The sequence below is a fragment of the Camelus bactrianus genome, chromosome 24, assembly GCF_048773025.1.
Source record: "Camelus bactrianus isolate YW-2024 breed Bactrian camel chromosome 24, ASM4877302v1, whole genome shotgun sequence".
NCBI classification, from domain to species: Eukaryota; Metazoa; Chordata; class Mammalia; order Artiodactyla; family Camelidae; genus Camelus; species Camelus bactrianus.
The window spans coordinates 4,143,428-4,155,652 of record NC_133562.1 but is presented as its reverse complement, the minus strand read 5'-3'; the positions used below and the strand labels follow the sequence as shown (position 1 = coordinate 4,155,652).

At 49.1% G+C, this 12,225-nt stretch overlaps 1 protein-coding gene and 1 long non-coding RNA gene across 3 annotated transcripts in view; one reads left to right on the top strand and one right to left on the bottom strand.

Annotated features, from left to right (window-relative positions):
• Positions 1–12,225, top strand: part of LOC105071420 (uncharacterized) — a 97,600-nt gene that overhangs the window by 32,312 nt on the left and 53,063 nt on the right. The window contains exon 3 of the long non-coding RNA XR_012502089.1: positions 345–454. This is a non-coding gene — a long non-coding RNA (uncharacterized LOC105071420). The remainder of the gene's footprint in view (positions 1–344; positions 455–12,225) is intronic.
• Positions 494–11,448, bottom strand: TMEM200C (transmembrane protein 200C). Of its 2 annotated transcripts, XM_074352469.1 has the most exons (3): positions 9,872–11,448; positions 9,061–9,500; positions 494–6,249 (listed from the first exon to the last, which is right to left on the bottom strand). In XM_074352469.1, exon 3 carries the CDS (start codon positions 6,156–6,158, stop codon positions 4,287–4,289), a length of 1,872 nt encoding a protein of 623 aa, XP_074208570.1. In that variant the 5' UTR covers positions 6,159–6,249; positions 9,061–9,500; positions 9,872–11,448; the 3' UTR covers positions 494–4,286. The 2 variants fall into 2 exon arrangements, with proteins under 2 accessions (XP_074208570.1, XP_074208569.1); XM_074352468.1 differs by lacking the exon at positions 9,872–11,448 and having other exon boundaries at positions 9,061–9,598.

Genomic DNA, 12,225 nt, shown 5'->3' with positions numbered 1-12,225 from the left:
GGTCTGTAGGAAACAAACTGCACAGAGAAGAATTCTGTTCTTTATATGTGAAACGTGTGTGTGTGTGTGTATATATGTATATATATATATATATCTGTCTTGGCAAAAATTCTATTCTGATCAAAATACAAATTCACATATTCAATTTGTTCTAATCTAATGTTATTGGCAGGGATTTTTTTTAAAGTTCTCTAACTCAAAAATAATTTTTCAAAACTGCATCTTTAAAAAGAACACAAAATGACTAAAGAAAAGCTAGTATAGAAAAAACTTTTGTTGAGACAATTGAAAAAATCCACAGGTACCTGCTCCTCACTTCAGTCTTCACTCAACCTTTCTCCCAGGCGTCTCTCCTGACTGGAGGGGGCTGGGACCACGTGGGCACCAGCCTGGCCTTTCTGATGTGACCAGCTGCCATAATGGGAAAGGAATAACCATGGCCAGTTACAGCCAGGTAGGCCAGTTTGCATGTTCCTTCTTTGTTCTGTGATGTTATGATGCCAGGGGATGGTTGGGGTACAGATATCCAGTGCTCACTCAGTCCATGTTCTACTGGGGACATTTCGGCAGCCTCGGTGCTCAATCTTTACATTGTCTTTTTTTTAATCTACCTAAATTATAGAGACTTTTTAGTACAGTAAGTTTACGGTTGTCCCTAACAATCGAGCAGTAAATTTAGCCTACTAATTACTTTTTTCTCTTCTGCCTTAATAATAGTAGTTAACATTTACTGAAGGTTTATTTGTGCCAGGAGTTGTCCTGAGTTCTTTAAATATGTTAGTTTATGTCGTCGGCACTCAAATAATGAATTCCATGAGTCAGGTGCTCTTTATTGTCTCCACTTACCAAGATGTGGAAACCCAGGTCCAGGGTTCCAAAACCCCACCCAGTCAGGCTCTATTGCCTTAAACTCTAGATTTTAAACCCCACATTATTCTGTTATTAAAAAGGCAGGCCACACGAAATGATTCTGTTTAGCAGTTGATTGTATTTTAAAGAAAACAAAAACAACTTTAAAGAACACTTTCTACTCATTGTACGCATTCTATACAGGTATGAATTCATTTGGTCTTTGCGCCGGTCCCGTGCGATAGGCACATTATTATTACCATTGTGTGGGAAAGGAAATTGAGACACAGAGAGGTTGAGTAGCTTGCCCATGGTCACCCAGCTAGAATGAGAGAAATTCAGGGTGAGGGTGCGTGTGCCAATTGTTGTCACTGTTTTAACATTCTAGTCCGGCTGTTGCTGTTCGCCTTTGAATGAATTATTCCATCTTTCTAATTCTTAGCAACCTCACTGATAAAGGACAGGGGTTGATTATGATCTCCTACAAACCCTGCAAAGTGACATTGAAAAAAACCTTGTTTATGCTGGTCTGAAGATTTGAATGCGAACTCCAGCTTTTAACTGGCTGTGCATTCTAACACTTCTCCGAATAGCCCGAAGAATGGTTTCTAGAAAAGGATTCTGCAGGACTCTAAAAATGTAGAAAATATTTTGATGGTCTCCAGAAATGTCAGCTTCAGCTCAGCATCTGCCAGTGGGTACAGATAATCCCCAGCTCTGTGTAAATCCTGGCTCTACCATTTAATGGCTGTGTAACCCAGACAAGGGCTCCATTGTTCTGACCTCAGTGTCTCTGTCTGGAAAGTGGAGATAATAACAACCCCACCTCAACAGAGTTGAGTGAGGATTGAATGAAGAGTCATTGAGATAATATGTATACAGCACGTGGAACAGCACTTGGCCCACAGTGAGCAGTGAGTAAAAGTCCAGCCTTATTATTGTAGAAGATCTCTGCTCCTATGAAAGGGAAGGACTGTGAGGTACTACAGTGGTAACTGCAGAGGATTCCGTCTGAGGTCTGATGAAAGCCCAGCTCCTCCCAAGATTTGGGCTCATCTTTTACCTTCAGGGGAAACAAATCTAGTTGAATTGCTCAGTGGTTAAGATAGATGGGACTTGATACTGAGCTGAATTAGTTTTCCGAAGTTACTTAATTTCAGGAGGCCTGAGTTGGAAGGCTCAAGTCCAGGTTGTGCTGCACTAGGCGGGCGGGGACTTGGGGGTCAGAGGCTCCCAGAAGGGGATCAGTGTGAGCTAGAAGTTTTTATTTAATCTGATTAATACAATGAGGCAATCGGCATTGTTAAGTTGAATCAATGAGTTGGACTGAATTTTCTTAAGTTCGTAAGGTATATTTTGCACGCCACTCTTTAGTTAAACTGAGAGGTACCGGCTTCATTATTTGCTAAAAGTCTTACAGTGCATTCTCTGATGACTAGTAACAGCATTTTAGAGCACTAGAACCTGTTTTTCATTTTAAACAGATCATCAGACTGTCTCAGTATATAAGTTGCCCAGTATGCAAGGTAATGGAGAAGAAAAACTTGGAATATTTTTATAAGTGTGATAAAACAATTGTGAGTTGAAATTTAACACTACTTGGAGGTCTGATTATACTTGGCTTGTCACTCTTACTAGTGGAAACTCACTTTTGATATATAGAAGAGCCAGATAAATTAATCCACAGCTTTAAAGTGAATTATTAGCTTAATGAAAATCCAATCTGGGAATAAATTAGATCCTTTAAAAATTGATTACAGAATGTTACACTATACAGTAATTTATGAAGTAATGTATTCACTCTGCAAGTTGTGTGTACAAATATGATATGACTATATCCAAGAAAAACAAATACCCTAAATTTATTGGGTCACTGAGACTGGGAAGCTGTGACTTGTTCACGGCTACACAGCTAGCAGATGCCAAAAGCTGGGGTCATCTTACTCTTAAATCTGCACTTTTTCCACTGCGCCCACTGCTTCACCATGGGGACCAATGTGACCACATCTTTGACTGATTTTCCTTGAAAAACAGTATTTCAACCTCCTGCAAAGATAGCCTCAGTCGTGCTTAACTGGAGAACTTGTGTCCAAATGGCCGAGAGCAAGTAACACCATTCCCACGGTGCTCAGTTCAAACTCAGAGGAAAACGACATCAGAATGGAACACTAATTACTGTTTGTCTACTGTGCCTGAAAATGAACTGAGTTTTAACAAAATCAAGTGTAAACAATCTACCACATTATGAAAACATTACCTGTTAGCCTATGTAGGCCGTGGATTCAAGATCAAGAATTTAAAAGCAAAAAGCAAATAGTCAACTCCAAGAGGATGAAAACAGAATATTAAGCCTGATGTTCTGTAAATTCATACTTGGAGGACTGTAGAAAATTACTGTTTATTTAATGTTTCATTCTATTTGAAAGAGAAACTCCCAGATGTCCAATTCCACCCTACATACAAAAGTTAAAAATATTCTTGATATTGATTGAGTGAGGATGGCGCTGAGCACTTTGGGAGAAAGTAACTACAATCACGGTAGCAATGTCATAGCACAGTATTTTAGATTTACCAGTTGAACTGTTGAGTGCTTTACATGTGTTAGAAGCATTAGTTCCACAGTGCAATGAGGCAATATTAAGTTTAACTGTTTGGAAACTTCTTTTATTACAAAAAGATTTTTTCATATTAATGCTATTTTTGATATAGGTGTGGTAATACTCAGTAAAGTATTGTGACTTTGCTAGAGTGAATTAAGGAATGTAACAGTCCACCCAGATGCTGGCCCCTTCCAGTCTCCAGTAGACACACTAGTAGCAAAATGTAAATACCCTTTTAAAAAATAAAGAGGCTTTTGGGCAGTTGGATGAGCAGAATGGGGTGAGGGAAGGAAAGTGCTCTTCCCGGACATACTCATGCTTTTGGCTTTGACTTCATTTAGTGATATCAGTTCTTAGAGAACTGAGGCAAACCCTTCTATGCTCTGCAAAAGCACAGGAGGAAAAAAGCTTGTCATTCACAAGCAGCTATGGACAAAACCAGTGGCTGAGTACAGGGTAGGGAAATTAGGGAACTAAAAAAAAAAGTTGGAGTAAAGTGCACAGTTACTGTCAAAAATAGATTATTTTGATCCTAAGAAAATTAAGAGAATTTTATCTGATGAACTAGATTGCTGACCTTTTAATACATTTGGTTTTCATAGAACTTACAATCACCATCGGACATAAAAGACTAGTTTGCGCTTTAAAAAAATTGCTTGGAGTTATTTATCTACAGGAATCTCGTGAACGCAATTCAAGACTAACATTCTGCAGCTCTTTGGGTAGTGGACGATTGCCTCGGACAAGTCCACAAGGACAGAGGGAACTGTGAAATTCACTGATCCAAGCGAGCATTTCCGCTATTTTCTCAGTCTTACCTTCTCCCTCCCTCTTTCCCTAAATGCCAGTACTTTCCAGTTCTCCGTCCTCGACCCCTGAGGTGTGAGACCGGGAAATCATCAAGAGTTTTTCCTTGTTCGTAAACTGCCTCTGCACCGGCTGGGGGGGCTTGGCCGTGGGGGGTTCGTGGCTGGGATGCTCCCCGGGGCTCTGCTCTTCATCCTGGGCGGTGGCAGCCTCACCGTCCGGACTTTCACTGCCTGCCGCGTCCACAGCCGACTCCAGGGAGGTGCCGGCCTCCCGCAGAGGGGTGTAGCCCTTATTGCCGCAGGACAGGTCAACCGACTGGGAGCTCGGCGAGTCCGGCCTGGCGAGGGGCGAGTGTTGGGGTTGCAGAGCGGGCGAGGAGGAGGCAGCTGGGGCCGGAAGGCTCGAGTCCAGGTCTGCGCTGCGCGAGGCGGGCGGGGGCTCGGGGCTCGGAGGCGCCCGGTAGTCCGGGAGCCCGCTGGTGCTGCGGCGCCGCAGGGCAGCGTACCTGCCGGTCCTGGGCAGGCGGCCGCCCTGCCCCCTGCTGGTGCGCGCCACCGCCGCGCCCGCGGGCTCCTCCAGCTCTCGGGGCGCCCAGCGCGCGCCGCGGAGATCGGTTAAGCTCAGGTCGAGCTCGCCCCGCGGGATCTCCTGGGAGCCGCGCTCCCCAGGCGGCCGCCGCCAGCCGCAGCTCGCGCTCTCTGTGTCCCCGTCCCCGTCGCGGTCGCCTTGCAGAGGCAGCAGTGCCAAGGCGCTCAGTGAGGAGCCCACGAGGGAGCTGGCGGTGCTTGGGCGCCCCCAGCTCTCAGGTGGGCTGTGGGGCGCGGGGCTGCTGCCGCTGCTGGCGGCCACGGTAGCGGCGGTGGCGGCGGCTGCCTGGCGACGGCCGGCCACGCCCGAGCGCTCGCGGTAGATGCTGTACACGGCTTCCGCCAGGCTCGGCGGCTCCCGCGAGCAGTGCGGGGAGGAGGCCAGATCCGGCGGGGACGCGGTGCCCTGGGTCCCGCCGCCGCCGCCGCCCCCGCCCAGCGCCGCGTGGTGGGGCCACGCGCCCCTGGCCAGCATCGCAGCCGCCCCGAAGGCGTCCCCAGCGCTGCCACAGCCTCCGGGCTTCAGCTCCAGGCCCCGCGCCTGCACGTAGCTGAGGAAGCCGTTGAGCGGCGCGCCCCCGGGGGGCACTGCGGTGGGAGCGGAGGACGAGGAGGCGGCCGCGGCGGCAGCGGCCGCGGCAGCCGCCAGGTCTTTGGCACGGAGGCTGTGCACGTCGATGACAGTGGAGTAGAGGTCCCTCAGGTTGATGATCTTGGTCTTCTTGTCCCGGTTCTCATGGAGCACGGCGTTGGCGCAAATGAAGAGGAAGATGCCGATGCCCATGATGAGGGGTCCAAAGACCTTGAGCTTGTCGGAGTGCAGGTAGCCAGAGAAGATGCGGAAGAAGAAACCCACTGACGAGGAGGAGGAGGACGACGACGACGAAGAGGGGGCGGGGGACCGCGCTGGAGGCGTGCTCCTGGGCGCGCCCACGGAACTGGCATTGACACCGTCTGGAATCCCGGCGTGGTTCCTGGACCGGTTTTTACTGCCACTGCTGCTGTTGGTCATAGTTGGGGCGCGGTGGCCGCTGCCCGCGGGCGGCAGCTGCTTACCTCCCTCCCTGTTGGTCCCGTTGGCCTTGGGCCAGTAGCCCACCACGGCCATGGCTATGCCCACCAGCAGCACCAGGATCCCGCAGAGGGCGATGAGCCCGGAGATGGAGCACAGCTTCAGCTTGCCTTTCACCACAACCACGTCATTCTTGCGCCTCTTCTTGGCTTTCCGCTTGCGCTTGGGGACCTGGCTAGGGGGGCGGAGGGGATCCTGCTTTCTGGCGGAAATCCTCAGCAGGCCTCCAGTGGCGATCATGGCGAGCCGGTGGAACGGGGCTAGACCCTGGGGTGGTGGCCTGTGCAGGGGGGCACCAGCTGCCCACTAGCTGCTCCGACACTTCCTCCTGCTGCAAAGCAGAGGAAGATAGTCAGAGGGCTTGGCTGCAGCAACATCCCACGCGCTGCCATTGTCCTGCTCCCGTGTATGTCGTCTACCACGTGTATGTCGCCCACCCATAACCTGACTGACTGCCGTATGTAGAGACCAGGGGGTGCCATCAATGGATTAGAAAAGGAAAGCGCTGTAGGAGATGATAAAACACTTTGAGAGAACGCCTTCTTTCCACCCCCCCCCCCCAGGTAATATCCCAGCATAGCTCATTTCAAACCTTCCTGGCTGGCAGCCAGTGTTCTGACCATTAGTAAAAACCAAACGTGGGGACTCAGAGAAGTGGGTGAGGGCTTTCCTGGCAAAAGCCTTTCCCTTTGTCCCACTGGACAGCTTTCCCAAGGGAGCTGCCACAGAGTTCCAAGTCCCAAACTAGGGGGAGGGCTCTGTCAATGTGGGACCCAAAGTCCCTAAAACAGTCACAAAAGTTACTGTCTTATTAAGACAAAAGGAAATCATTTCACTGGATGAAAATCTGGAGTTACATCCTGGCAGACGGCTTATTTACCCCAGATAATTAATGGGAGTCCATTGCTGGGAGAACACCAGAGATGTCAGTGCTCTGTTAATCCCTCCACCAGTTGTCTCCTACCTACCACTGTCTTACAGCTCAAGACAAGCAGATCCCTTTCACAGCCATTTCCTCATTTCTTTTCTGCAACATCTGGACAGCTTCTTGGGGTGGAATATTTAGTTTTAGGTAACTGGTTATGTAACTGCTTTCTTCCTTCTGGCCTCCTCTCCTCCCTCAGAGGAACTCCCTTAAAGGTACCATGTGCTAGATCTCATCAGGGAATCTGAGAAGTCCCCTAGGATCTCCAAGGGAAAGATCTTTTTCTTATGTGGGAAAATTACAATCTTAAAGAAAAAAATTCGGCTGTAGTAGCTTTCTGACCTCTTATTACTGTGCCAAGAGCACTCTAAGGAATCCAGATAGTCAAATGAGTAGGCAATTAACTAGGTACAGCAATCCACATAATAATGATGATTTGTAGAATGACATCTCCCCAAGTGACAGCTGCTTCCTCATCTTTTTCTCATGAGGTCATTATCAGGAAAGGAGGGTGGTGACAATCAATGGACTGTCCTGTAGGAAGTTTAGTTGTTGATAATAAAACCTGGGTAGGTAAATGCACAGAGGCACCTCTGTGGATGTCTGTTAGCTTCTAAAAATTTCAATCCTGCTGGGTCCCTAGAGTAAACCATTTTCTGTTCCATTGGTTATGTTCCCTCCTATAATAGAGATGCTAGAATTAAGGGCATTGTATGAATTTGAAAGGCTTAGGTATCACTCACAATCCTTTGGGTATTTTATCCTTTATAAAATAATTCATGTTTTAGAATAAATTACCTTTTGAAAATGTGGGATTACTTAGGTAGAATTTTGCTTTTAATTGGTGCCTGGGTGAAGAGCTTTGGCTCTTGATTTCCCTCCATTATACCAAATACAGGGAGGATCTTTTTTCCACTGGTGGAAAAGCAAGTGGTAATCAGCTATTTACAATGTTTGCAAATCAGTATCTCCTTGGAGAATTTAGTTGGTTTTCAGTAAGGAGAAATGCTGGGTAGGTTAGAGAGGGGTTAGTAGATTACATCTATAAACCTTTTAAATTTTGTTTTAAGAAGGAGCTGCACCAGTAAGTACAGATTAAGAAAAAACAAACAACCCCCCCAAACCTAGAGTAGCTTACTGCCCATCCCTCCCCCAATAAGCACATTTATTATACAGTTGTAACATAGAAACTCCTCTTTTAAGTGATCCCTAGACTCCAGCATCTTTAATGGTAATAATCTGGAGATCTGTGATTATTTTAAGAAGGATTTAGAAGCCAGAGATTTTAGAAGCAGCCCAGACTCAGTTGGCATGGTGGCTCTCCCAGAGGAGAGAAGGGCTAATATTTTGTTGGGCATTGATACGGATGCTGGACGTCTTCAGGGAGGAAGGTACACACATGTATTTCTCTTCAGCAAGGCAGCTTTGGCTCTGGGTAGAACGTAAGGAAGATTGGAATGGATTTCAATCGTTTACAGAAGACCTTTAAAATTAGTTTAATAGCTAGTAATTAACTCCCTAGTTTATTATTCCTTCAGCTCTGTTGAAGCCTGAATGCTTTTATAATGTATCTCCATTTGATGTGAAATACTGACAAAGGTCAGATGGCAAGGAAGATCCACCTTTGAGGTTTTCTTCATACATAAGGAAAGAAAATAAACTTGGCCTTCGAGGTTGGCTGCCCTAGCAATTTACTGCCTGGTGCTGGTCTTTCCGTGGTTAAGGAATGGAGGATGGGGGAAGCAAAGGAGGGATGTCTAAAAATACAACTGCTTCCAAGAGAGACATTCAAGTTCTCGGCTCATGATGGATTAAGCCCCGCTCTGTGTCTTGAGGCTCAGAGCCCGCAGGCTGGGAGCGCCCTGCCCTCCCTGGGGCTCAATCCAGGTTCTCGACCCCCGGTCCCTCATTGGCAGGGCAGCGAGCCCCTTGCCCTTCTTTTAGGTCTGTTTATTTATGTTGGAGTCACATGAGTGCAGCAGCTGGGAGTCCGCCTCTGGAGAGAAGACAGGCAGGAGCGAAGTGAGGACAATCCTGAACTCGCTTTTATCTGGGCAGCCAAGCCGTGTAGCCCGCCCAGGAAAATCACTCTCCTGAACACCCACGGGGGGGACCGGGGTTCGGGCAGGAGGGCTGGGGAGGGGCTGCTCGGGGGCTGGGGACAGACAGAATTTCTCAAAATGGCAGCGCTAGAAGCAAACAATATCGCTCACTTACCCAGGAAGACTGGGGCAGCTCAGGGCTGGCGAACGGGCGCTCGGGCGACACAAAGGAACCATGGAGAAACTTTTTCAGCCCGAGCCGACGGCAGAGCGCAGGGACAGCGCCTCGGGGCCCTCCATCCGAGCGCGGCTCAGCAGCCCAGCAGGGGCGAGCGCCCGCCCCAGGTTCGCAGCCCCCTCCGGTGCCAGGGCGGGAGCCATTTCCAAGAGTTTCCAAGAAGTGTCAGGTTCTCCGCATCCTGCATCCTGCCTGGAGCCGCTCTCCACGCCTCCGCCACCCCTGCTGGTCGCCGTGCCCTCCCGCGGCGCTCCCGGCCAGCCCAGCGCCTCTTTGTGTGGCTGCGGCGCGCCGGGCTCCGCCAGGTGGAGTTGAGCCGGCGGCGGCGGCGGCTTGCGCGGCTCGGGGCGGCCGGACCCGCGGCTGTTGCTAAGAGACTGGAGCCATGACACAGGGAAATTGCTGCCGGATGGCAATCGGTACCCGGCCCGACTAGGCTGTTCGGGGGCGCACCCGCCCCCCGCCCCGCCCCGCCCCCTGCCTCCTCCCAAGCTCCCCCCTCCCCGCCAGCCGCACCTACACCCCTTTCCCCCTACTTCCTCTCCCGCCGGCGCGCGTCCCCTCGAAAGAACCACTTCCCCGAGGACCTGGAGGCGCTCGGGGAGGCGGAGTAGAGGGCTGGGGCCCGGGGGTGCACGCAGGTTGGGCAGGGCGCGGAGCGCCTCGGCCTCGGTCCTCCCCACCCCCGGAGCGCCCCGGGACTGCCGCCTGCCCTGGCTGGGAGCTTTGTTCTTTTTCTTTCAACTACCTGTCTGAGCAGCGGGCTGGAGGGGGCCCAAAGAAAGGGCTGCTGCTTCCGGAGGGGGTCCCATCAGCTTCCGAGGGGGCACTCTCGGGGAAGAATGAGGTAGCGCCCCTGTTTCTCTGCCTGCCTCCCTCCTCGCCTCCTCTCCTCTCTCTCCTCTTTTGTTGCCTCTACTCTTGGACATGACACAGCCTCTGCTGTTTCCCCCCTCCCACTTGGGAGTTTGCAGTGTGGACGCACAGCGAACACAGTAAGTTGTCCCCCAGCGAACTCGGCCGGCCGAGTGGAGCCACCCCCACCAAGCTGTGCGCACCGCGGGGCTGGTGGCAACCTCTGTCTGCTGTCCTCGCGCTCCAGGGAAGCCGGGTTTTGTGGCCGGCCTCCCTAGGACGGCGGCTCCCCCGGAGGCGGGCAGCTGGGGCTTATCGGGGATTAGACTCAACTCCGGGGTTCTTCCTTGCCAGCCCCTCCTGTGCCAACACCGTGAGGTAATCAGCAAGCATTAAAAGGAAAACTGTAATTCTCCGGGAATCAGGGTTAGAATCAAAGAGGGGAGGTGGGGGTAGGGAGGCTGTCCAAAGTCCCTACGTCATTGTAAAAAAGCGAGAGGGAGAGAGAAATCCTGTTTCCTAGCTTATCCCTGCCCTTTCAACTGTAAAGTAGAAATGACGGGGAAAAGAGAATTTCAAAGTGGAATTTCCCCATGGAGAATTGAGAAGAAAGTAAGAAAGATTTCAATTATCTATTGAAATGGGGCAGCCAGGAGTCAGGAAGAAAGAAATGGAAGAGTCAGTGAAGCAAGTGCTTTCTGAACTCTGGAATCCAGACAAATATTTTAGTGGTAGTGGTGGGGCTGTTGTATATTCTGAGTTATTATGTTTAAGGGTGGGGTGGATGAAACCCACACAGGAGGGCTTTGCTGCCCAGGGTTCCAGTTATAAGGTTGTTCCTCAGGGTACCCAGCATTCACTTGTGTTTAAAGCTAGAGCTTGCACTTTGTAAAAAGAACAATAAAGACCAAACATTTACAGGTTTAAAGAAATAAATGTGGACAGTGATATGTGAAGTGAGTTTGGAGATGGAAGGGCGGATGGAGGAGGAATGTTTCCTCAAAGGAAACCCTGCACCTGCCTGTTTGAAAGGTGGCCTATGTCACCGTTTGCAAGCAGATAACGAAGCTGGATGGTGATGGGGTTGCTCAGAACCCACCTCCTTCCACCTTTGTGTCCCTGCTCAGATTCAGAATGTTAGAAAACAAGCCACAATAAATGGAAACTTTTCAGTCCCACATCGGGTTTGCTTTCAGAGAGATCCCTGCAAAGGAGAAATAACTCGGTCTAGTTGTCATTTTAAAGGATTTTTGTTTTGTTTTGTTTTTGGCTTCGAGCATCTAGACTCCTTGAATCCCAATGATAATCTGGTGCTTTGCGTGAAGATTGAATCTGAGAACTCATTTCATTACACAGCTGGCTGCCGAGGCCATGGGTGGTGGCTTCTACCCTTGTGGGCCTCTGTTGGCTGAGCTGTGTAAACAGGAATCATCCTGCAGAACTTCATTAGGATCTGAGGTGGATCAAGCCATTAATAGTTTCAAATTTCTGCATAAATTGTAGTCATCATTTGCATGGTTAAAACTCATTTGAAGGATTTGCGAAAGAATCCTTTTCTAGACAAACAGGTCTTGGGATATATTTTTCTTATGTTGATGACTGCAATAAAATTTATGGTTTATTATTCAAAGGCTTCCTTCCAAGTTGAGTTCTTTGAAACTTTGAAATGTTTTCACCTGAGTGCTATCACCTTTGGGAATTTTCTTTGTTTTCAGCTCAGGGTATCGGAGGAAATCAGATCACATCTGTTTCCGGTGAACTCCTTTAGCCTGTCTGTGATAATATAATATCAACATACATTCCCACGGGGGTTCCAACTTCTGTAGTTATTTTTAAAGAACTAGTGATGCTCTTGGCCTTTCTGGAGTTACTTTCTTTCTAATTTCACTGGCCTTTCAGTTTGGATGATTTCTGAGATTATGGGACACCCCCTTTCATTCTGCTGAGGACTGAAGGGCTAAGGCTACCAAATCATAACAACTCACCTGTGTCTCAAGAACTCGGAGCTGAGCACAGCATTCAGAACATGTCATAGGGGAGAGTCATGCAGGCCCAGGGTAAAAAGAAGAGGGGAAAGATTAGCTGAGTTTAGTTGGATTAAATTCTGACCTGAATGCTTTCATCTGCTCTTTCTTAAAAACAACCTTTATGTAATTTATTCCATTTCATAAGTTATTCACAATCCATTTACTTCCCTTGATCATGTCATCCACCTGGGCTGACGTGCTCACCTGTGCTCCCAGAGCC

What these genes read in the sequence shown, in the direction of transcription:
- TMEM200C (XM_074352469.1), bottom strand. Translation starts at nt 6,158, where the DNA reads ATGATCGCCACTGGAGGCCTGCTGAGGATTTCCGCCAGAAAGCAGGAT.